Source organism: Podarcis erhardii, assembly GCF_964252035.2.
Source record: "Podarcis erhardii genome assembly, chromosome: 17".
In the NCBI taxonomy this organism is placed as follows: Eukaryota; Metazoa; Chordata; class Lepidosauria; order Squamata; family Lacertidae; genus Podarcis; species Podarcis erhardii.
In genome coordinates this window covers 16413909-16438280 of record NC_138515.1, presented here as the reverse complement: position 1 = coordinate 16438280, position 24372 = coordinate 16413909, and the positions used below count along the sequence as shown (strand labels likewise).

Below are 24372 nucleotides of genomic sequence, written 5' to 3'. Positions count from 1 at the left end.
TGTGCAGCTATCCCAGAAGTCAGAACAGCAAGAGGGATTGTCGCTTTCGCTGTGCAGCAATCCCTCTTGCTGTTCTGCCTTCTGGGATTCAGAATATTTTTTTCTTGTTTTCCTCCTCCAAAAACTAGGTGCGTCTTATGGTCTGGTGCGTCTTATGGAGCGAAAAATACGGTATATGCTATTCTAAGCACCAGCACTCAAGTCATTATAGACACATAGAATAGCAGAGTTGAAAGGAACCCTGAGAGTCATCTTGTCAAATTTAGCCTATGACAGTCCTATGACTGCTGATTGAGACATCAAACCCATGGTGTCCTGGAGAACTTGCTACTCCTGAGTTAAGTGATGTGCCGAATTACATTTATGCTTATGATGTATCTTACAGGCAAATATTGTGCAATACTTTAAAACTCAGTTACTGCTGTCAGAGACGAAAATTACTAATGATCAGCCTATTCTGTGTTTCCTACTACTCTATGAAATTCCTCTTCTACAAGGACGAAACAGCTACAGGTTAGGTTTGTCCACATTTGAGCTGGAGCTTGGTTGGAATCCATATTTTACCCCTTTGAATTTACCTTCAGTATTTGAAGACTTATGGCCGTTTCCAATGTTACTTAGATGCCTGCTGAGTTTGCTTGTCCCCACCTCTTCATTAGTTAAGTTAAAAAGGCAGCATGACTCCTGTCCTTCTGAAGGGACGGGGAACCATACCTGAGTTCCTTGTAGGAAAGGTGAGATAGAAATGTAATAATAACAAATAAGAAATTATGATTGTGTGCAAATTTAATCTGTTTGAAAAGGGCAAGGGCGTGCAGTAGGGAACAGATTATGGACAGTACTGTAGTTGTTTCTGAGGAACAGTAGTAAGAGCAACACCAAGGTCCGTGGTAAACAAAGACCCTTTTTTACTCCAGCCAAGAGCACAATGGTAACCAAAACCAAAGGCTACATGGTGAGAAAACAGAATACTTCCTTTTCCCTCGCTTTCAGATCAAGTCACGCTCTGGGGCAGTCCTAGGTCATGCCTGGGATTTGCTTGAAGAGCAACAAAGGCAGTTCCTAACTGACACAACAACATTTTGCAAGCTATGAAAAATATTTTTATTTCCCCAACATGCATGCTTACCAGAACCCTTCATCGGGCAGAATGGGAATAAAGTCAGTTTCAAGGACACAGAAGTAGAGAAGGTGGTTACCAAGGGAAACACTTGGAGCCATTTGAGTAGCTAATGGCAAAATCCCAGGAAACGCTTAGCACATCCACACATGGGGACCCTCCAAGTGTCCCTATTTTCCAGGGACAATCCCATAAATACAGAAGCCATGTTGGTTTTTGATTTGTTCCTGCATGTTTCCTTAGGACGTCCCTAGGCGGGTATGGAGTTATGTGACCCCGGAGCCGAGGAAATAAGTAACTATACAACCTTTAGAAGATATCTGAAGGCAGCCCTGCATCGGGAGAAGTTTTTAATGTTTGTTTTATTGTGTTTCTGTATATGCTGGAAGCAGCACAGAGTTGCTTGGACAACCCAGTCAGATGAGCGGGATATAAATAATAAAATATTAGCAGCAAGAATATTATTGTCCCAAAAATGGAAGCAATAAGAATTACCGACAAGTGAAGAATGGAGGATGAAGTTAATGGACTATGCTGAATTAGATAAACTGACAGGAAGAATTCGAAACCGGTGGGACCAGAAATTCACGGAAGACTGGAGTAAATTTACGGATTATTTGAAAAGTATTTGTGAAGATCAGATGACGTTTGTAGGTTTGCAAGAAGCTCTGTGAGGAGTATTATTGGAAGTATTGCAAAAACAGATAGGGGAAGGATAATTTGTTAAGAGACTTAAAGACAATATAAAGTTAAGACATGTATAAGAAGCAGATAAAATGGTGGATTATCAGAGGTGCTGATGGAAGCTAAAAAAAAAAGATTGTATAAGTGATAAGTTTTGTGGTACATTTTATAACTGATACATTAAAATCACTAAAAAATATTTAAATAAATAAATAAATAAATATTTTTATTGAATAGGATGTCCCTGTTTTCATTGGAGAAATGTTGGAGGGTATGCACACATATGAAGATAACAAGAGCCTTGTGGATCACCCCGTGACCCATCTCATGTTCTCATATTGGCCAAGCATACGTCCCATGACTCATGGGGGATCATGAGGGAATACACAGGACTGTAGTGACTCAGGCAATTACATTCTCTGAGGAACTCATTGTCTTCTGCATTCTCAACTCCAGGTTTCAGAAGACCTTGCTTGGGCAGGATGCCAAATTGACTCACCTCTTCACTTCTGCCTATTCATAGTCTGACTGTACACTAGGGATGCACGAGGGTGGCACTTTCAAATTTTCTACGCTTAAGTTCAGTCTTCCACATTTCCACCTCAGTTTGCAGAAAAAGTCTGCAAGGAAATTCACCAGCATCTTTGTGCAAATTCCCCCAACATACACATTTCTGCATGTTCATTTTTGCCTGAGATATATACCTTTGCAAACCATTTCCCCTAATACAGATGCATTTTTGTATCTCGTCTTCACTAACATATACCGTATTTTTCGCTCCATAAGGCGTATTTTTTTCCTCCTAAAAAGTAAGGGGAAATGTGAGTGCATCTTATGGAGCGAATGGCGCTGCGCAGAGAGGGAAAGGTGCACAGCGCCCCTTCAGCGAAGCGGGAGGAGGAATGGAGCCCCTTCCACTTCGCTGAAGGGGCGCTGCACAGCTCTCGCTCAGGACAGGAACAAAGCCCCGCTTGCTGTCCTGGCTTCTGCCAGTGTGGTGTAGTGGTTAAGAGCGGTAGATTCGTAATCTGGTGAACCGGGTTCGCTTCCCCGCTCCTCCACTTGCAACTGCTGGGTGACCTTGGGCCAGTCACACTTCTCTGAGGTCTCTCAGCCCCACTCACCTCACAGAGTGTTTGTTGTGGGGGAGGAAGGGAAAGGAGAATGTTAGCTGCTTTGAGACTCCTTCGGGTAGTGATAAAGCGGGATATCAAATCCAAACTCCTCCTCCTCCTCCTCCTCTTCTTCTTCTTCATCATCATCATCATCATCATCATCATCATCATCCCGCTGCCCGGGAGAGGCTGCACACATCTATCCCATAAGCCAGGACAGCAAGAAAACAAGGAAAAAAATATTCTGAATCCCAGAAGCCAAATCCCTCTTGCTGTTCTGGCTTCTGGGATTCAGATTTTTTTCTTTCTTGTTTTCCTCCTCCAAAAACTAGGTGCATCTTGTGGTCTGGTGCGTCTTATAGAGCGAATAATATGGTGCATTTTTATACACACTTTACCCTGATTTGCGAAATCAGAAGTGCACATTTTAAGGGACGTCTGACTTTCAGTTTGCAAATTGTGTCAGAGGGTGTGAATTAGGGAAATCCACCTTTAAATGCAAACGGAATCTAACCCCCCCCTCGTTGCCAACTCTCAACTCCATCTACAACACATGTGGAAGATGCAGCTCTATTCCCTCTTGTCACTGCTTGAATGGTCAGAGGACAAATGAACAGGAACACTGTGGGGATGTGTGTGTGGAGGTGTGGGTTCATGGCACCCATGTGAGGGTGGGGGTCTTGGCAGGTGCCCAGCAAGTACGACTCCTCGTGCCAGAGCCCTAGCCTTTTGAATACAGCCTTAAACAATTTCCACATAAATCATTAAATCTAAAACTAAAAAATACAACATTAATATCAATAACAATTTAAAATGATATAGATAAAAAATAAAAACAATTTAAGTATTAACAATTTTAAAAAGGATCCATCTCTGTCGAGCAGCAGCAGCAGCAGCGGTCCTTTATGGAGCCCTCCAGGCCCTGTCCCAAGCCAGGTGGAAAGAGGCAGGGCAGGGTCCGAGGCTCCCAGCAGGTCAGATAAAGCTTAGCTTAGAACAGTTGGACTTAGGAGGGATGTGACTTACAAGCAAGGCAAGTTGCACAGCAATCTCAGAGAGCTGTGGCTGATCGCTGCTGGAACCAAGGCTGTGGCTATGGAAGAAGCAATATTATTTTGGGGTGCAATGCTGTGAACCCCTCCATCTTAGGCTGAGGTTGTATATATGTATAAATAAACCATATATCATAAAGACACCACAGTCTCTGCTGGGCCTCATTTTCCAAAGGGAAACACAAATCCTATTTTTACTCACAAGTTGAACTAGAGTTTATAAAGTGATGCTGCCAACTCCTAAATAGTCGTAGGATGGCAGCCTTAGTTGCTGAACCTTCAGTGACTTGTGCTGCTTGCAAATGTTTTTTTGATAAAAAAAATGAAACTGAAATTATTTTATAAATAGGACAACTCCAGGAAGCTACTCTGGGGAAATTTATTCCAAAGAATGTTGGAATGCTTTACTGGAAATTGCAGTTAGAAACCGAAAGTAATACGAAGAAGAAATCATGACTGTGCAATATTGCATGTCTCATGAAGAAACTATTTGTGAAGTAATACTTTACTAGAAGCTTACAACTAAAAAATTTGCTAGTTCATGTAACACTTGCATGTGAAATTCGACACGTACATATACTCCTTCCTGACCATAAAGCATACATCATCATTAATATACTAGGCTTTGGGAAGGAGGCAGGAGGACTCTGGGACCCTGACAGAGCCCTTATGCCAAAAATGGCCGCTGCTGTAAGGAAATTAATTTGCACAACAGAACCTTCAGTTTCTCTTCTTCTCTAGCCAGTGGTGGAGCTTCATGCTCTGACACTGGGGGGTGGAAAGCAGGTGGGGGCGGGGCTGGTGTGCATCCCAGGGGCATGGCGCGCTGCCCACAGGGGCGTAGCAGGTGTCCCTGGGGCGTGGCACTCAGCACGGGCAGGGGGGCAGCCGTGATGGCACCCCACCAGGATCGCTGGGCCCTCGTCTGCTATGGAAGGCCCCACCCCACCCTCTGGAGCAGATGTTAGGAGTGTGCAAGAAGCCAAAGAGGAGGAAGAGTCAATACGTGCAACCCTATGGCCTGAAACCTTACAGAACAAAAGCAGTTTTTTGGAACCATATTGACTGGGGAAACGGCCCATAGGGCAAGGATTAAGCACCCCATTCGCATCCTGCTGATGCTGCTCTGATCAGATCTGGAGCCCATCACTGCTGCCGTAAAATGAAGACAAAAACTATCAGGGCATTATCCTTGTTTGCCCTGCATCAAATCTTTGGCTCTGGTTAGCAAATATATTAGTAAGGAACAGGCCTAACACAAGGAAAGGGAAACAGGTTGTGCTAGAATGAGTACCACAGAAAGACAGTATATTAAGGTATTCGATAAAGGGGGGGGGGGACCAGAAGTATGGAAAGGGTAGCCTAGCAGTTACAAAAGAGAATTAGAACTTTAAAGTCACTTAAAGAATAAATAATACATTAGAATCAAGAATTAGAAGTAGCATGGGGGCTACAGAGTTCTTAGGAGACCCCCATTTCCCTCACAGAGCTAAAATTCACAGAGTTCCCAGCACCCTTAACTTAGGGCTGCTTTACCGGGGTTTCAGAGGTGGAATATCTGGATCTTAGATTGCACTTCGGGGTTTTCCTCCTTAAAAATACAGTACTCCACAACTTTTGAGCCCTGTCCTGGTTTTTCCTTTTTGAATGGCAACCCTACCTTAACAAAGTACAATTCCCTGGGTTCTTTGGAAGAAGCCACAGCTGTTGAAGTGGTATAACAGTGCTTTAAATTATAATACGGATATGGCCCTATATAGATTTTAAAAACCCCGGAAGCCATCACCATGCACATTTCAGTTGTCTAGTAGCCAAACTGCAGCACAATGGAAAAGAAATAGTGCCATCTTGTGTATAATAAGTACAAGGTCTGTGGTCATTTCCTTTCAAGGAAGCAATGGAATACTTTATAGGCCTGTGCATAGGTAAATTCATTAACAACAACAATAGCAACACAAAACTTTAAGGAGACTAGGCATATAAACTAAATTAGCATCTTGAATAGTCTTGCATACATGCAATTTCCAACTATATAATACAATGTTACTGATCCAGGGCTTCCAAAGATCTGACCTACAGAATTAAAGTGTTGTGTATTGAGTCAAAGGATTTTATATCTGTATTATTATTGTCTGTATTTGCATTAGGGTAAAGTAACTGCCTTTTGGTTCCAGAGGGTACAGCTACTATTGGTTCATTTAAGCTGCTGTATTTGGATCCTTTGTCTTATTGGTTTCCTCCAAAAGGCAGGACTGTTATTGCCTGATATTGTTCCCTCCAAAATGTATCCTTTCCAGCTAGTTCCCTGTCCCTATAAATGTAGCTCTCCCCTCCTCAGGTCTTAGTCTTGTTGCTTTAATAAAGAAGTGTTACTAGAGAACTGTCTCCAGCATATTATGTCAAGAGAGCTGAAATCACAAACCCCACGTCACAACATAAAGATTTCATGTTTTATCTAGTTTCTGGTTCCTTTTTCTTGATGAACAGCTTTTGCAGCTGGAAAGCCACTTCCGTACTGATTTGGTGTACGAAATGCATGCATTTAAAATATATTTCTTGCACTTCTGCTGAATCTACACCATGCATTTAAAATGTGTTCAACACACATTTGAAGCACACGATTTCCCCCAGTGTCCTGGGGACTGTCGTTTGTTAAGAAGTGAGCTGTAGGCCTTGGAAGGGGAAACTACAATTTCCAGAATTCTTTGGGGAAACTCATGCGCTTTAAATGAATGCACTTTTGATTTTCAGCCAGTAATGAGGTACACCTGTCCACTGGCCATCCCTTTGCTGAACAGAACACTTCATTTGGCCAGTTATATCCGAAGTAGAATGGGACGCGGGTGGTGCTGTGGGTTAAACCACAGAGCCTAGGGCTGGCCGATCAGAAGGTTGGCGGTTCGAATCCCTGTGACGGGGTGAGCTCCCATTGCTCAGTCCCTGCTCCTGCCCACCTAGCAGTTCAAAAGCAAATCAAAGTGCAAGTAGATAAATAGGTACTGCTCCGGCAGGAGGGTAAACAGTGTTTCCATGCGCAGCTCTGGTTCTCCATAAGCGGCTTAGTCATGCTGGCCACATGACCCAGAAGCTGTACGCCGGCTCCCTCGGCCAGTAAAGCGAGATGAGCGCCGCAACCCCAGAGTCGGCCACAACTGGACCTAACGCTCAGGGGTCCCTTTATCTTTACCTTTACCTGAAGTAGAAGAACTTTGCCTCTTCTTTTACACACATTTCCACACCCCCACCTACAACCCCTGAATTAAATTAAATGGGCCTTGCTTGTGAGTAAGCCTACGGATTGCAGCCTCACAGCCCGAGCTTTACTCAGAAGCAAGCCTGAAAGATAACGGGGCTTACTCCCTATAAATGTGCCCCCTAAACAGTAGCTGGGGAATAACATCGCATCACATCGCATCGCATCGCATCGCATCGCACCGCATCGCATCGCATCGCATCGCATCGCATCGCATCGCAACACAACACAACACAACACAACACAACACAACACAACACAACACACAGGCCTGGCCTGGCCTAGCAACCCTATATGTGTGATCATTATTATTATTATTTTGCAAAGAAAAAAAGAGGGGCTCCCACCCTCTCTTTCCCTCCCGCAGTTTCCACCCACCCGCTGAAATCGTTCCCCGTTTATTTATTTTTATTGAAAGATTCCCACTGCTCCAGTCGGTGGAGCACGAGACTCTTCATCTCAGGGTCCTGGGTTCGAGTCCCACGTAGGAAAGAAGATTCCTGAATCGCGGGCTGGACTGGATGACCCTTGTGGCCCCTTCCCACTCCTGCTAGGATTCCTAGAAGATACACAGCAGTCCGTAGAAACGTCAGAACGAGAGACGGGGCAACTTATGCCAAACTCCGGGCCAAAAGCCGCGCGGCCGCTCAAGAAGCAGCAGCAGAAGAAGAAAAAGAGAGGAGGGAGAGGAGGAAACGTGCCCGGAAATGACGTCCCATCGCTTCCTGGCCCGCGGACAGCTTCCTCCCAGACAAGCGTGTCTTGGCAGGCAGGCGCAAAGTCCGCTCGGGCGGAGAGGAGGGAGAGCCTGGCCGGCCTGACGGAGGGAGGGAGGGGAGGCCGGGAAGGCGGCAGGTAAGGGGGAGGGGGAGGAGGAGGGGGCGAGGGTCTAGGGAGGAGGAGGAGGAGGGGCGGGAGGAAGCTTCCGAGGGGCAGCGCCGGGGGGTGGGGGGCGGGGGGTGGCGTTTCTGCCGCGCCTGCTCTAGGGCTGCCCGCTTTGGCCTTGGCGGAATATGGGGTTGGAGCTGCTGCTGGTGCTGCGAGTGTGGACCGTTCGGACCTGGAGCGCTTCTGCACCCTGTATTGTTATTCTCCCCTCCTTCAACAACAACAACAACCACACACACCACCACCACCACCAACAGCAAGAAGTTTGTTATTGGTTACAGAGAGGTAGCCGTGTTGGTCTGCCATAGTCAAAACAAAACAAATTCCTTCCAGTAGCACCTTAAAGACCAACTAAGTCAGTTCTTGGTATGAGCTTTCGTGTGCATGCACACGAAAGCTCATACCAAGAACTGACTTAGTTGGTCTTTAAGGTGCTACTGGAAGGAATTTGTTTTGTTTTGTTATTGGTATGAGCTTTCGTGTGCATGCACACTTCATGCACACGAAAGCTCATACCAATAACAAACTTAGTTGGTCTCTAAGGTGCTACTGGAAGGAATTTTTAATATATTTTTTTTATTATTTGTTTCGACTACGGCAGATCAACACAGCTACCTACCTGTAACACACAATAACAACAACAACAACACACACAGACACGTATATAACAACACACACACATATATAAAACAACGCACACATACAGTATACAGTGGTACCTCAGTTTACGAACTTAATCCATTCCTGAAGTCCGTTCTTAAACCAAAACCGTTCTTAAACCGAGATGAACTTTCCCTAATGAGGCCTCCTGCTGCCGGTGCCCTTCCACCGTTCGGATTCCGTTCATAGACGGAGGTAAAGTTTGCTAAGCGGGACACTACTTCTGGTTTTGCAGAGTTCGTAAACCGAATCATTTGTAAACAGGGCTGTTCTTAAACCAAGGTACCACTGTAAATATATATAAAACCACACACACACCTATAACAACAAAAACAACAACACCACATATATATAAAACAACGCACGTACACATATATTGTATATAAAATAACACACACACACATATATATACATATATGTTATTTTTGTTGCAGGAGGGGAGAATACACACACCCCACAGATACTCTGCCATTTGGGTAAAGCTCCCTGCCCCCCAGGGACGCGGGTGGCGCTGTGGGTAAAAGCCTCAGTGCCTAGGGCTTGCTGATCGAAAGGTCGGTGGTTCGAATCCCCACGGCGGGGTGCGCTCCCGTTGCTCGGTCTTCTAGGACAGGCTTCTCCAACCTGGTGCCCTCCAGGTGTTTTGAACTCCCATCACCCTTGGCTGTTGGCTGTGCTGGCTGGGATTGAAGGGAATCCGAGTCCAACAAATATCTGGAGGGTGCCATGGCTGGGGATCCACAGCAAGGCTTCCCGCATTTCCTACTACGTAATTTCAGGCTACTGCCTCTCTGGATGGGCTAGTGTCAATAAAATGCCAAATAAAGAGAAGTGTTGGCAATAACGTCCAAAGGTTGAATAAGTAGTTTGTTGGTGCGTTTTATTACTGAGTCATTTCTTTATGGGAGGAAAAATAATACTTGTAGCTCAAATTTCAAGTGTTAATGATCGTTGCAAATATGTATATATTATCTCCATTTAGGTCAAAATGGGTTTCATATTTTCGAAGTCTGTGAATGAAAGCCTAAAGAGTCAACAGGAGTTTATGCTCATGAACTCTCGACTTCAGGTTGGTTATTATATTACAGAGCATGTAGCAACGCGATGATTTTATACTCTGGTACAAAAATATGTGCATACAGCATTGGTTACCCCACAATGACATGCATCTCATACGTGGTACTGGGAACCGAAGTAAAAATATGGATTAGATAATTTGCTCCCAGACAAATGCACCTTGGAACTGCCAAGGTGCCTTCTTGCAGTCCTCTACCCTGGGAGTATGCCTCATTGAACTAAACGGGGCTTACTTCTGAGTAGGCATGTTTAGGATCACACAGTAAATTTGTGTGTGTGATGCACACGTACACCTGAATGAAGAAAGAGGAGTGAGAGCTGGGAGTTGAGAGAGACCTATGGTGTAGAGAAAAGAACAAATAGTTTTCGTTCTTTTCTGTCTTCACCCTCATTGCAGCCCTAAAGTTAAGATCCCAGCGGATGGGAGGGAGGAAAGTTGACAGAGGGGGTGAATGGAAGAGAATTTTACATTACCTGCCCCCCCCCTCCCAGTAGGAGAACAGGAAGCAGATTAAAGAACAGGAAGGTAATAAAGTATCCTGTTTTCCTGCATATCTTATTAATCTGTCATGTAGAATTTAATTTTGTCTTTGTCTTCCTTGGCAAATCTGATTAGGTTATCGGATTGTCTTATCCTGAAGACCTTACTGTTAATATATTACATTGCTGTGCGGCTTCAGAATACTTAAGCAATACAAATATATCTGAGATAATTGCGTGCTGTTGTTTATTTTTAAGAAAGAAAGTTTGCAGTGCTTGTTTACGTATTCTCTACTTCCAGAATCACATTCTAAACTTGCTGGTGCGATTTGTCTTCAAAATAATTTTTTCTTCTCTTAAAGTAGTCCTTGGGGCTCTTTTGGAGGCAGAAGAGTTTAAAGTATGTGGTCCAAAATATAGAATATTTTACACTCTTAGTTTAGCTGAATGATATGCTGCCTAGTTTTAACAGTGGTATTTGTGTAATCCAAGCCTGGCTTTTTCCAGGAGATTGTAGCACTTAAAGTACTCTTAAGTAAGATGTGACATTGCCATGTGGCATGTAAGAGCATATAAAAAATAAATAGCTAGGGAGGGGGCACTTATTTAGCTCCATGTCTGAAAGCTTTTATTAGTCTTCCTTATGACAAGTATTGTCCACTGATAAGAAGAGCATTGCAGGATCAGGCCAAGGTACATCCAGTCCAGCAGTGGCCAACCAGATGTTTATGGGAAGCCCCCGAGCAAACAAAAGTAATGAATTAGAGGGGTGTTGTTTCCAGTGAGAGGCTAGATGGTTTAGAAAATAAGAGTGACTGATGTTGCAGTTCATTGTTGTTTTTTAATTTCTGCAGCAAGATATGTACTAAAGAATCATAGAACTTAGATGGATAAATTTAATTTTTAATGACAATAAATTCTGCTTGGGTGTCTTCCACTAAATTAGATGTGTCACTTTCAGTTGTCACAAAATATCAGCTACTGAAATGTTTTTGCCATGTATCTTATCGCCATATGACTAAAGAGGTTGACTTGTTAAAAATCGCACACAGTGTTTCGTTTGGGTTGTAGCTGAAGAATATAATAGTAAATGTTGGGGCAAGCATGAGAGAAGATACGTGCTTCCTGTTTCCTGACTATAATGGGAATTACACCGGTTTAACACATAGCTGTTAGCTTCATCTAACAGACAGTGACACTGTGAAGTTATAATGAAGGAGAATCGTGCCTTTGGCATAAGGGCGGGTGGGTGTCCTATGAAATTTAAAACTTCTCTGAGGAAATAAGAACATTACATTTTCTGTTAGTAGCACTTGGACCGGCTGTTAAAAATGTAAGCACACCAAAAGAAGCTTGGATAATGATTTTATCTCATTGCTAACCACTATGTTACTCATGCTCTGATTTCTCTCACCACCTGCCTTCCCCCTCACACATCTAAGATTTCCGTGAAAGAGGATGTAAAATGTGAACCTAATAAATGGCCTTGTCCAGTACTATATAATGAGCTGCAAATTTCAGATTTCAGATTAATGGCAACTATATTTGAGTAAGGATACGTGTCAGATATGTACAGAAGATTAACCTACTGCACGTTTGCAACATTGGGCTGGATCTGTGGATTATGCATAGACACACTGAAATCCATAGGGCTTATAATCTTAGAGTTTGAAGGGACCCCAGAGGCCATCTAGTCTAACCCCCTGCAATGTAGGAATCTCGGCTAAAGCATCCATGACAGATAGCCATGCAACCTCTTTTTAAAAACCTCCAGGAAAGGAGAGTCCACAACCTCCCGAGGGAGACCGTTCTACTGTCGAATGGCTCTCATTACCAGAAAGTTTTTCCTGATGTTTAACTTGTTAGTAATGGCTAACTTAAGTCAAATAGGATTCCCTATATTAAGTCCAGAGGGCACAAGGCTGTAAAACATGGTTATTCCAGCAGATTTTGCACTTTTCTCTAGCTAAGGACCACTAATATTTTCCTGAATTATGTAAAGGATGCTTTTGTTTGCAGAATATGATGATAGTATGTATTTATTCTAATGGGATAAGGGGTTGCTTGTGCGTAAATTCCCAAAACGCTCCAAGTTGAGCCGTTAGTTAAAACTCTCCCTAGCCGGACAGCCCTCAGTTTGTGGCTGTCTTAATCACTGGCAGAATCCGTCAGTGGGCGTTTCCTGAACTTCTTCCAACATAAGAGTTCTTTGACAGAAAGTCTCCTCCTTGCTTCCCTGCGCGACAGCTTTCTGCGCAGAGTGGCCGTTCCAAGGGGAGGTCCTGAGCTCTCACCGCTGGTCTCGCTCGAAGCGTCTCTGAGCCTTACCTCCAACGCTGTCTCCTCCTCCCCTCCTTCTTCAGTGGAAGCCCTAACTCTTCCCCTACTGGTTCCCTCCTCAGCATCCGAGGGTTTCCCAGCATCCGAGAGCCTCTCCACCACCCTGAGCTCCGATGGCAGTTCCCTGACATTTATGTTACTACATTTCTAGTGCTTGATTAAGATAATTATGTCAGTGTAGTAGACAAAAGGGTCTTGGTAACTATTTTTTAAAAATTTAGGAGTAGCATGAGAAGGCTGGAGTTTTCATTGTTATAAATCTTAAGAAACTCCTCTAACTTCAACATTTAATAGCTTATATTTTAGTTGAACTGTTGCAAAAAATATATGACCTTTAAGGATGTATTTAGACTATCAGGGTGATTTCCCCACTATTAAGTGTAACATAAAAAAGATACCCTTTCATGATTTGATCAAAATTCTAAGAGAGCCATTCTGGGTGGTAGAAGTTTCTGAGAGAGAGCAGCCACCACATCTAAGGCCCCGCTGCTAGCTGCAGCCATGACAGGAGATGGGTGACTTTTTCTCTCCTGTCCTCCCTTCCCATTTTTACCCCTCCCTTAGACTCAGTTGAACTGGAAATAACTTTATATCATCATCTTAACTGGCATAGTTTGGAGCCCTTTTCAGAAGCGCATTATGGGAAAATCAGCACCAATGTGCCTAAAATAAAAGGAATATATTTTTAAATGGTTGTCCAGCCCTTGTCTTTTTTCAAACCCAGTTCTCTGGATATCGTAAATTACAGTATAATCTTTAAGCATGAGAACAGCAACTACAGTCATACCTTGGAAGCCAAATGCCTTCCGAGTCAAACATTTTGGCTCCTGAATGCCACAAACCCAGAAGTGAGTGTTCCGGTTTGCGAACGTTCTTTGGAAGCTGAACATCTGACACAGTTTCCGATTATGTGCAGGAAGCTCCTGCAGCCAATTGGAAGCTTCACCTTGGTTGTTGAATATTTTTGGAAGTCAAACAGACCTCCGGAACGGATTCAGTTTGACAACCAAGGTACGACTGTATTTAAAAATGGTATGTGGGATTCAAAATTACTTTATGAAGTTTATCCTAGAGTAAACACAGACAGGTGCTAATTTCCAATGCTGGAAACCAAAAAGCATTTATTAGAAAGTCTGCAGGGTGCTCTTTGTTGTTCACCTCTTTTGCCCGTGGAAATGCACTGTTTAAAATTATTTGCAAGTTTTGTACATGGCTTACATAATTTGGCATTTAATAATTTGTCAAGTGTGGGAATATGTGTATATACACATATAGGCCTAATATGAAAAAAGTCATAACTATCTTGCAGTTGTGTTGCTGTAGCTTAATCTATGTGGACAAATGCAATTTTCCATTTAGTTTGGGGATTAAAAATGGTAGTGCTGGCAAAGAGAACTGGTAGTGAAAACTTTTATAACTATGTAATTTTATTTTAGCTTCAGGCAAAACATCCCAGCATTACCTTGTATCTTTTTCTATGTTGTTGTTTTTTTAAACACAAGCTTTTGCTAGAGTCGAGAGAGCAATAAATGAAGTGAATTAGGTGATTTTTCTCAATTTATACGGCAATGTTTGCCTATTGAAAATCCAGGCATCCAAATGTTGCTTTTCTGTAGTTAGAATTTGGACAAGTTGTCTTGAGAGACAATGGAGTGTGTCTCCAGTGGGGGGGGGGGGAGTCAAACCGCTGCATTAGCAGCACCAAAGTTACCTCCCCAGAGCGCAAGCCTGGGCAGTGTGTATGGGGGGGCTGCCCAAATGACAAGACCCACCCCTCCGGCATCACTGACGTCCAAAGGAAAGCAGAGCAATACATTTGGCACCAGCTTGGCTCCAGGTGTTGCCAGAAGGAGGTGTATGAAGCCCAATCCAAGTATCTTAGGAACTCCACTCTGGATTTGTGTAGGGTTTGCTCCTTAGCCTTCTCTTCTCCCAAAGATATCCCGTAAAGCAGTCGTCAGTAATGTGCCCCCAGCACACCAGGAGAGTCAGCCTCGGAAATTGAGCTGAGGGAGGAAGAGGCTGCCTCTGTTGATGAGAGCTGTTTGTCTTATTTTAGAGAGAACAGCCCAGGGCCCCTCCTTTTCAGGGAAGAAGCAGTTAGTTCCCAAGGAGTGGAAGAGTTGGACGTTGGCCAAAACGTTGCCAGGCAACCAGCAGGTAAGAGAGTGTCAGAGGCTGAGTCTTCTGAGGAAGAGGTAGCTCAGCCCTGCAGTCCCAAAACGAGGAGATTAGAGAGGCTCCGAGAGCAACGGAAGGGAAGGAGACGAAAGGTGGGATTCTGGCGTTCTTCCTGTTGGGGGAGGAACGATAAGTCAGACTTGAGCAACTAGATTAATGAGAGCAGGCAGTTTGCCATGCTCTGAAGGTGTTTTTCTTTTAAATGAACTTGTATAAAACTGACGGAGACTCTTTGCTGCTTTATCAGGCTGCTCAATTGCCAGAGACCATTATAGCAGTGGAGCTTTAGGATCAGAGTTTTCCTTCCCCTAGATGGGCTACCTTCTCAGGTTGATGAGCCCCATCTGCCCTTCATTTCCCTCTACAGAACATACAGCAACTGTTGGACCCTCTGTTGGGTGGACCCAACAGTCTGAACAACTATACCAATAAATACAGTCTGTTCACAGATGCATAGTATTTTATCAAAGTAAGAAATAATGTTTGCTTGAACATGATGGTTTTGAATGATCCTACGCCATACCCAGTACAGTGGTACCTCGGGTTAAGAACTTAGTTCGTTCTGGAGGGCTGTCCTTAACCTGAAACTGTTCTTAACCTGAAGCACCACTTTAGCTAATGGGGCCTCCTGCTGCCACTGTACCGCTGCTGCACGATTTCTGTTCTCATCCTGAAGCAAAGTTCTTAACCCTAGGTAATATTTCTGGGTTAGCAGAGTCTGTAACCTGAAGCTCATGTAACCCGAGGTACCACTGTACAGTTGATGCTCTAGCATTGGAATCTTGCGCCAGTCTTGGCGGAACCACTAATACCATTATACTGGCACCAAGGACACAAAATAGCTTTTTGAGCATTCTGACAAGGAAAGGACATGCCCCCCTCTGACTCATGCAATATATTATGCGGGCCTTCAGAGTCTATGGGTGCTGCAGGACAAAAGCTAGTGTAAACCCTATGCCTAAGTGGGAAGGTTACGGAGCAAGAGTCCCTGATAAGAAGGCAGAGCTGGATGACTCTACCCCCTATGCTGTATATTGGATACTGTGCAATCGATAACATTGCAAGCTTAGGCTGCCACAGCAGCCGCTTTTAATAAAGTTTAGCCACTGTTCACATTGCACTGCTTTCAATGGAGGGCAAATGTTTTCTACTAACATAGGGGTTTGGGAATCGGTGTTCCTCCTGAGGTTGTACGCCAGCTCCCATCACGGCAGCCGTACAGGTGAGAGCTGGGAGTCCAACCAACATCTCGAGGATCACGGGTTCCCAGCCTCCCCTGCTAAAGCATAAAACGATACAGAAGTAAGCGAGGATTTCTTTTATTCCATTTATATGCTACCTTTTTCTCCACGGAGCTCAAGGTGGTGGTACATGGTTCTCCCCATCCTCCTTCCATCGCCACAAGAACCCTGTGAGGCAGGTTAGGCTGAGAGAGAGAAAGAGACTGGCCCAAGGTCACCCCGTGAGCTTCGTGGTGGAGCACATGCAAGGACACACAAGGCAACATCTTGCTGTGCTGTTACGGTGACAGTGTACTGGCCAAACTGGTCTGTTCTTGAAGCTTTCAGTGCCATGGAGTGGATAACACTTCTGTGTAGTGCAAACCCAGGAAACCAGCACCGTGTGTGTGTGTGTGTGTGTGTGTGTGTGTGTGTGCGCATTTGTCAGCTACAGTTTAGCTCAACAATCTCTTGACCAAATAGCAAGATGTACTGAATGCGCAGCGATGACGATAACCTTTGCTAGCGGATGGTTTTAGAAAGATCATTGCTCCTGACTCACGCTTCTGCTTGGGTGCGTTTGCCCCCTCTAAAAAGAGCACCTGAATAGGGCACATCATACACTTCAAAAGAACAATAGAAATATCATATTACACTTGCCAGTAATTTCCTTGCTGAAAGAGTTCTAGAACAGCCGCACAGCTTAGACACGGCAACCGAATCATCCACTGTTATATTTCTGCTTAAATAAGAAAACAGCATCCATTGGTTTTGTACTTGGTCATTTTTAAAAAACGAAAAAATCCCTACCATTAGTTTCAATGAGACAGAAGATACCTACACAGCTTGTGGGCTGGTGTAATTTTTCTTCCTTCTTGGGGCATGTTTCTTTTGAGAACAAAGAGTATTATGCACTGCTTTGGTACTAGAGGTCGGAACATATAATGTATATCTCTGCAGGCATACCTTAATCAGAGATCTTGTGCACCTCATTGTGGGCTTACAGGTTAGATAATCATCATCTTTGAGGCTCCATGTGTAAAATCTAATAGAATTACAAGGCTGAATTACACATGATTAGTCCCTTCTGGTAATTTTTAGCCTGCAAGTTCTGAGCCTGGGCCGGGTTATATAGCATAGTTCATACTTGCTGGTTCTTCCACGTTTCTGGTCTTTGTCTCTGGCTGCCCTCATTCCTGTTCTTGTTCTCTTTCAGATGTCTGCTATTACAGGTTCAGGGCAGGTGTGGGCACACTACTATGTAGAGTGTGTTCACATGGCTATATATCTTTGGTGGACAAAAAGAAATATATTTCAAAGATGCCAAGAAGATTAGTGTACTTTGTTGTTCAACCTGCCCAAGCATAAGCCTTTATCAACATACTGAAGCCTTATTTTCCCTTTTTTCCTTAGCAAACTGATTACATAAGCTTCTACATACATTTAATTTTTTTCACAATACTCTGTTACACACATTAGAATGCCTGTGTTCTCATGATGTGATAAATTCTAAGAGTTTAAAGGATTCCAATTTGACACATGGGCATATACAGTCGTACCTCGGAAGTCGAACGGAATCCATTCCAGTAGTCCATTTGAAGTTCCTGCAGTCAATCGGAAGCCGTGGAAGCCCCATCGGACATTTGGGTTCTCAAGAATGTTCACAAACCAGAACAGTCACTTCTGGGTTTGCAGCATTCGGGAGCCAAAACGTTCGACTCACAAGGCGTTCGGGATCCAAGATATGACTGTACAATATATATTCTGAGTAACTGCCTCAATCCAACACTATCACCTCACCCAGTCTGCCTGTCATTTTCATTCACAGGCACAGAATATTGAACTGTCTCCTTGAATATAGACTTTTCTATCCAGTCAGGCACTGACAATATCAATGAGTAAAAGGTAAAGGGACCCCTGACCATTAGGTGAAGTCGTGACCGACTCTGGGGTTGCGGTGCTCATCTCGCTTTATTGGCCGAGGGAGCTGGTGTACAGCTTCCAGATCATGTGGCCAGCATGACTAAGCCACTTCTGGCGAACCAGAGCTGCACACGGAAACGCCGTTTACGTTCCCGCCGGAGCGGTACCTATTTATCTACTTGCACTTTGACGTGCTTTCAAACTGCTAGGTTGGCAGGAGCAGGGACCGAGCAACGGGAGCTCACCCTGTCGCAGGGATTTGAACCGCCGACCTTCTGATCAGCAAGTCCTAGGCTCTGTGGTTTAACCCACAGCGCCACCCGCGTCCCTTTTACAAGATCAATTACTTGGTGTTAATTGATATTTGGTGCTATGTGGTGGGAACTGTTGTTCCACAGCCTTAAGCAGAAGGAAGCACTAAGGTCTTGACTGCATATCCTTTTACTCCCGAAAGAAGCTAATGTATTTATTTTATTTACTGAATTTATATACCGCCCTATACCCAGAGGTTGCATGGGAGAGTCATCTTACGTAAAAGTCATTGAAAGGAAGATTAAAGTAGAGAAGAAGCCTCTTGTTCAGCAATTGGAGCAAGTGCATATTCAAGAATTCAAGCACTACTTTTGAGATATTAGTACAAACTGCTCTTAAGCCACAAATAATATATCCTTACGTAGTTTGTTGTTTTGACCATCATGGTCATATCAACCATAACAACAAGTATATACACTAATACAAAAACCATTTTGTACCAGTTACGTAGGAACTGTCCTGTAGAAAAGTTACTTTAATTTACAAATAAAATTATTGTTGTCTTTTTCTTTTACTTACAGCTTGAAAGGCAACTCCTCATGCAAAATCAAATGCGTGAGAGGCAGATGGCTATGCAGGTTGCTTGGACACGGGAATTTCTCAAGTATTTTGGAGCATTTTTCGGACTTGCTGCTGTTGGTCTAACAGTTGGGTATGCAGCCCTTTTTTCCCTGAATAATGCAAGAGAGACTGTGTGTTCCATCATCTAAGCTTTACTCAGAGTAGACTTGTTGGAATTAATGGACGTGACTAAGTTAGGTTCATTAATACCAGTCCACCTACTCTGGGTATGACTTAGTTGAATTTTGCTCAGTGAATGGCACTCAGCCAAGCTGTTGTGTGCGTGCAGAATGAGGTCCATTTGTGCAATGGGATTTCCCCTTATCCTTGTGCCCCCTAAATCTACTCTGGAGGATTGGGGGGGGGGCTTAGGGAGTGTTCATGAAGGGAGGAGAGGGAAGAAGGTTCTGTTGTGCAAGCAGATGTCATTCGCTGCACACATTTTAAAAAATATTTATATACCGCTGTATCATAGAAATATATCACAGCAGTTTACAACAGTATACAGTATAATAATAAAATGTTAAAAGCAAGGGAATTAAAATAGACTTTTATATATAACGGGATGTGGGTGGCGCTGTGGGTTAAACCACTGAGCCTAGGATTTGCCGATCAGAAGGTTGGCGGTTCGAATCTCCGCGACAGGGTGAGCTCCCATTGTTCGGTCCCTGCTCCTGCCAACCTAGCAGTTCGAAAGCATGTCAAAGTGCAAGTAGATAAATAGGTACCGCTCCGGCAGGAAGGTAAACAGCGTTTCCGTGCGCTGCTCTGGTTCGCCAGAAGCGGCTTACTCATGCTGGCCACATGACCCGGAAGCTTTCGCCGGCTCCCTCGGCCAGTAAAGCAAGATGAGCGCCACAACCCCAGAGTCGGTCATGACTGGACCTAATGGTCAGGGGTCCCTTTACCTTTACCTATTATATATAACAGGAATAGGCAAACTCAGCCCTCCAGTTGTTTTGGGACTACAACTCCCATTATCCCTAGCTAACAGGACCAGTGATCAGGAATGATGGGAGTTGTGGTCCCAAAACATCTGGAGGGCTGAGTTTGCCTATGCCTGGTATATAATATTCTAAACAGTTCTGGTGATCAGGGTCACGGTGTGCGGAAAAGTCAGATCCTACCTCCCCCTGCTCCATAGCCCCAATGCAAACTAAGAGGAGCCAATCACGGGTATAACAAAGTGAAAATCACACTGACATCTCCAAACATAGAGCTCCAATGTAGTGTGGAGGTCTGGCCCTTGAGGAAACATGCAAAGCCATCAATGTTTGACAAGGGATTTGACTTGGGAGAAGGAGAAGCTAATGGACAGATCTAATCTGCTTCGTTTTATTGTTACAAAATGTAATTATGAATGTTGTTAAAAAGGCTGCCCTTCTATCCAGGATGTAAAATATGTTGACAAACGGTTTCCTTGTGAGTAGGTAAGTGTTGATTTCAAGGGCCCTTACAGTGGTGCCTCGCAAGACGAAATTAATCCGTTCTGTGAGGCTCTTCGTATAGTGGTTTTTTCGTCTTGCGAAGCAAGCCCATCGACAGCTTAGCGGATTAGCGCTATTAGCGGTTTAGCGGCTTTTAGCGATCAGCTGATAAGCGGCTTAGTGGCTTAGGAAAGGGGGGGGAGGGGGAAAAACCCGCAGGAACTCGCAAGACATTTTCGTCTTGCGAAGCAAGCCCATAGGGAAGTTCGTTTTGCGAAGCACCTCCAAAACGGAAAACCCTTTCGTCTAGCGGGTTTTCCGTCTTGCGAGGCGTTCGTCTTGCGGGGCACCACTGTACTTCCAAACAATTGTCTGGGATCATACAGCTGATGATTATTTTAAAAACAACAACAACAACCCTTACAATAATAAAACTAAAGTGGCTCCTGCAGACATGCACGTCAAATGTCAAAAGCCAGGCTAAAGGGTAGGAATATCTCCATCTGCTCCAAGGGCGCCTCTTATCATCAGAGAAAGAACGCCAACTATATCCTTTCTGGAAAGCGGAGCAGGAACAGTCCATGATGGCAAACAACACGGTCCATACTTATCTCTATGTTGAATTCTTCCCCTTGTTTTTATTGGATTATATCCAATGCTAGACCCACTCAGAGTAAACACATTGAAATTAATGGGTCCACTCTTGAGTAGAACATAGTTGCATACAACCCATTGTGTTTTCTTTCCCATTTTTCCTAGACAAATTCTACCTTATCTAAGAAATGCACACTTGCCTCTTGTTACTGATCATGTACGCCTATCGTGATTCATAGTGAAATTGATGGTGGTGATGATGACAATAATTCAGCTACTTAGAAGTTTACAAAGCAACATTAGCATTCTGGTGTCTCTGCCATTCAGCATTATTGATAACAGCACTATAATATATCTAATTAACTGGAACGTCTGTATTAGTAGTTCACAATATCTGATAGTGTGACAGCATTTAATGTGATGACTTAAAAGCTGATACTAGACTACAAAATAGCCAAGACTTTTTGAAAAGTAGGTACTGAGGAAATAAAACCTTGGGTGCTTTCAGTTCAGTTTTACTTCGAGTAGATTCATTGAAATTAATGGACCTAACTTAGTCATGTTCATTAATTCCAGTGAGACTACTTTGAGTAAAACATTATTGAATATCACCCCTTGTTTATCCATATCACTTCCATACTTATCCAAAATTGAGCTATAAACTAAAGAAAAAGCTAAAGGGTTTCTTAAATCCAGTGCTTGCTAACAAGGGGAAATCTTAATATTGTCTAATTATTTATCTAATTAAATGTATATGCCGCTTCATTGTAAAAGGAAACAAAACTTGATAAGAGGTTTACAAAAAGATATTAAGATATTCCATTAGGATATCCAAAATGGGAGAGCTCAGTTGGTTGAGCATGAGACTCCTAATCTCCGGGTTGTGGGTTCAAGTCCTGCCTTGGACAAAAGATTCCCATGTTTCAAGGGGCTTAGACTAGATGACCCTCACGGTCCCTTTCCAACTCTGCAATTCTATGGTGCTATGATTCAATGGGTTACCGTATTTTTCGCTCTATAAGACGCACCAGACCACAAGACGCACCTAGTTTTTGGAGGAGGAAAACAAGAAAAAAAAAAATCTGAATCCCAGAAGCCAGAACAGCAAGAGGGATTGCTGCGCAGCGAACCCTCTTGCTGTTCTGGCTTCTGGGATAGCTGCACAGCCTGCATTCACTCTATAAGACGCACACACATTTCCCCTTACTTTTTAGGAGGGAAAAAGTGAGTCTTATAGAGCAAAAAATACGGTATTTTGTTTGAAGCTTTAGGATATTACTTACTTGCTTACTTCTTTTTTTTTTAATAAACAGGGCAATTAAAAGAAAAAAGCCTGGATTATTCCTTCCAATTGTTCCTTTAAGTTTTGTGCTTGCCTACCAGTATGATATGGGCTATGGATCACTTCTGCAAAGAATGAAAGGTAGGTATTGTATATTCTCTGCAGCGGCTCCCGTTTGTGGAATTCTCTCCCCAGGAAGGTTCATGCCTTCATTATATATTTTTAGGCGCCAGGCGAAAACATTCCTCTTCAACCAGTTCTTGGGCTGATTAATATCCTACAGCCTTTTAAATGTGTCTGTGGGAAGTGGGGTATTGTTTTGATTATTTACTTGTTTTTATCCTGTATTTTATTCTGTGAACCGCCCTGGGATCTTATGATGGTATCTAAATCTAATATAAAAAAAACAACACTTAGTTACATTAACTTAGTTAATGGCAGATTTGTGACAACACTTAGTGACAACACTTAGTTACATTAACTTAGTTAATGGCAGATTTGTGATCATTTTGCTCTCACAATATACAAACGTATATACACATGTCCGTATTTTTCTCCCAAGGTGAAGCAGAGCATATACTTGACGCAGAGAACGCATTGGTGGAAATGCCAAAAGGACCCCTCACTTTCGATGGCATTGAAAAAGCCAGAAGAGCACAGAGCACGTTTTTCATTGAAAAATAGCTTGGTGTGGCGAAGCAGTGCTTCAGAGAACAGAAATATCTATTTGTAATCATGTTACCGACTTGTGAAGCTCTGATCTAACAGTGTGTATGCAGGGAGCCTTTGCTAAAATCTCACCAGTCAAGCTGCTTGACAACAAAGACATTTGGGGGGGGGGTCTAGATTCTAGACCATTGCTCTCCCTCTCAAAAAGCCGATAGGCCAATTATTATTTTTTAATCTGGGCTGAGCACACACAATTTCTCCTGTTGGATCAGAGAAGAGGACTATGTGCACTATACCTAGACGGATCACGGCAAACTTGTTTTGAAAACTATTGTCTGACTGTAATGCGCATTATGAAATAAAACGGATTTAATACAATTCTGGTTGGGTTGTGTGTTTCATCATGTCTTATTTCTAATAGCTGCAGGAGATTCCTTTGCAGCGAGCATGAAAATTTTGTACATGCTCACGTTTTCAGTGCAAGCTGAACTGTCCTTGCGACAGCTCTGAAATAATAGAGGACTCCCTTGAAGGTGGCGAGACACCTGAATGAGGGAAGTTGTAGGGTGTGGGGGAGTTGTAGAGTTGCAAGGGGCCAAATTACCCATTATGGTTTTCGTCATTTAGAGTTGCATGACTCTCTGAGTTTAAACAGCCACCAAAACACCTGTTTACCTTGGCCTTTGGATATCCAAGACGTATAATTTTAGGATCTGCTCTACTTGTGAAATTTATTTCCAACAGTTTTTAATGTTTTATTTTAAACAGTTGTGCATTCCATCTTGGGACCTTAGGGTGCAGGGTGGGCAATAAATTAAATTAGCAACAATACGCGGGTAGCGCTGTTAAACCACAGAGCCTAGGACTTGCCGATCAGAAGGTTGGCGGTTTGAATCCCCATGACGAGCTGAGCTCCCGTTGCTCGGTCCCTGCTCCTGCCAACCTAGCAGTTCGAAAACACGCCAAAGTGCAAGTAGATAAATAGGTACCACTCCAGTGGGAAGGTAAAGGGCGTTTCCGCGCGCTGCTCTGGTCCGCCAGAAGCAGCTTAGTCATGCTGGCCACATGACCCGGAAGCTGTGCACCGGCTCCCTCGGCCAATAAAGCGAGATGAGTGCCGCAACCCCAGAGTCAGCCACGACTGGACCTAATGGTCAGGGGTCCCTTTACCCTTTACCTTTAAATAATATTTGGAGACATGAAAATGTCTCCCCAAGTTGCTTTTTGGCATCGGAGGGAAGTTCTCCCACAGGAGACTGCTCTTTACACTTTTAGAAAGATATGGTGTCATGTGTAGTTCAGCCTTGATTGCCACATGTTCTGTAACTCATGCCAGTTCAACCTTCTGGCATTTTGAGAAATTGGATCAATTTGAATTGCCTATTTGGGCTATTCACAGGAGGCCTCTTGTTGCATGAGACCCAGACGTCTTTCCTCAAGATTGTCCTTCGCCACATTACATTTCGGGGAAATGGACTTTTTGGAAGATCTGTCTAGGACAAAATTGCGTGGTCACCATGACATGCTAGATAGT

At 43.5% G+C, this 24372-nt stretch overlaps 1 protein-coding gene and 1 long non-coding RNA gene across 2 annotated transcripts; one reads left to right on the top strand and one right to left on the bottom strand.

Annotated features, from left to right (window-relative positions):
• Nucleotides 1–8022: 8022 nt before the first annotated feature.
• On the top strand, nt 8023–23216 carry PLGRKT (plasminogen receptor with a C-terminal lysine). The gene is made up of 5 exons (XM_081845701.1): nt 8023–8079; nt 9755–9841; nt 18827–18957; nt 22201–22310; nt 22732–23216. The coding sequence occupies exons 2-5, from the start codon at nt 9761–9763 to the stop codon at nt 22851–22853; spliced, it is 444 nt and encodes a 147-aa protein (XP_081701827.1). The 5' UTR covers nt 8023–8079; nt 9755–9760; the 3' UTR covers nt 22854–23216.
• LOC309332556 lies at nt 18964–21899 on the bottom strand. Its single transcript, XR_014152172.1, has 3 exons — nt 20647–21899; nt 19781–20318; nt 18964–19414 (listed from the first exon to the last, which is right to left on the bottom strand). It is a non-coding gene; the product is annotated as an uncharacterized lncRNA (long non-coding RNA).
• Nucleotides 23217–24372: the final 1156 nt, after the last annotated feature.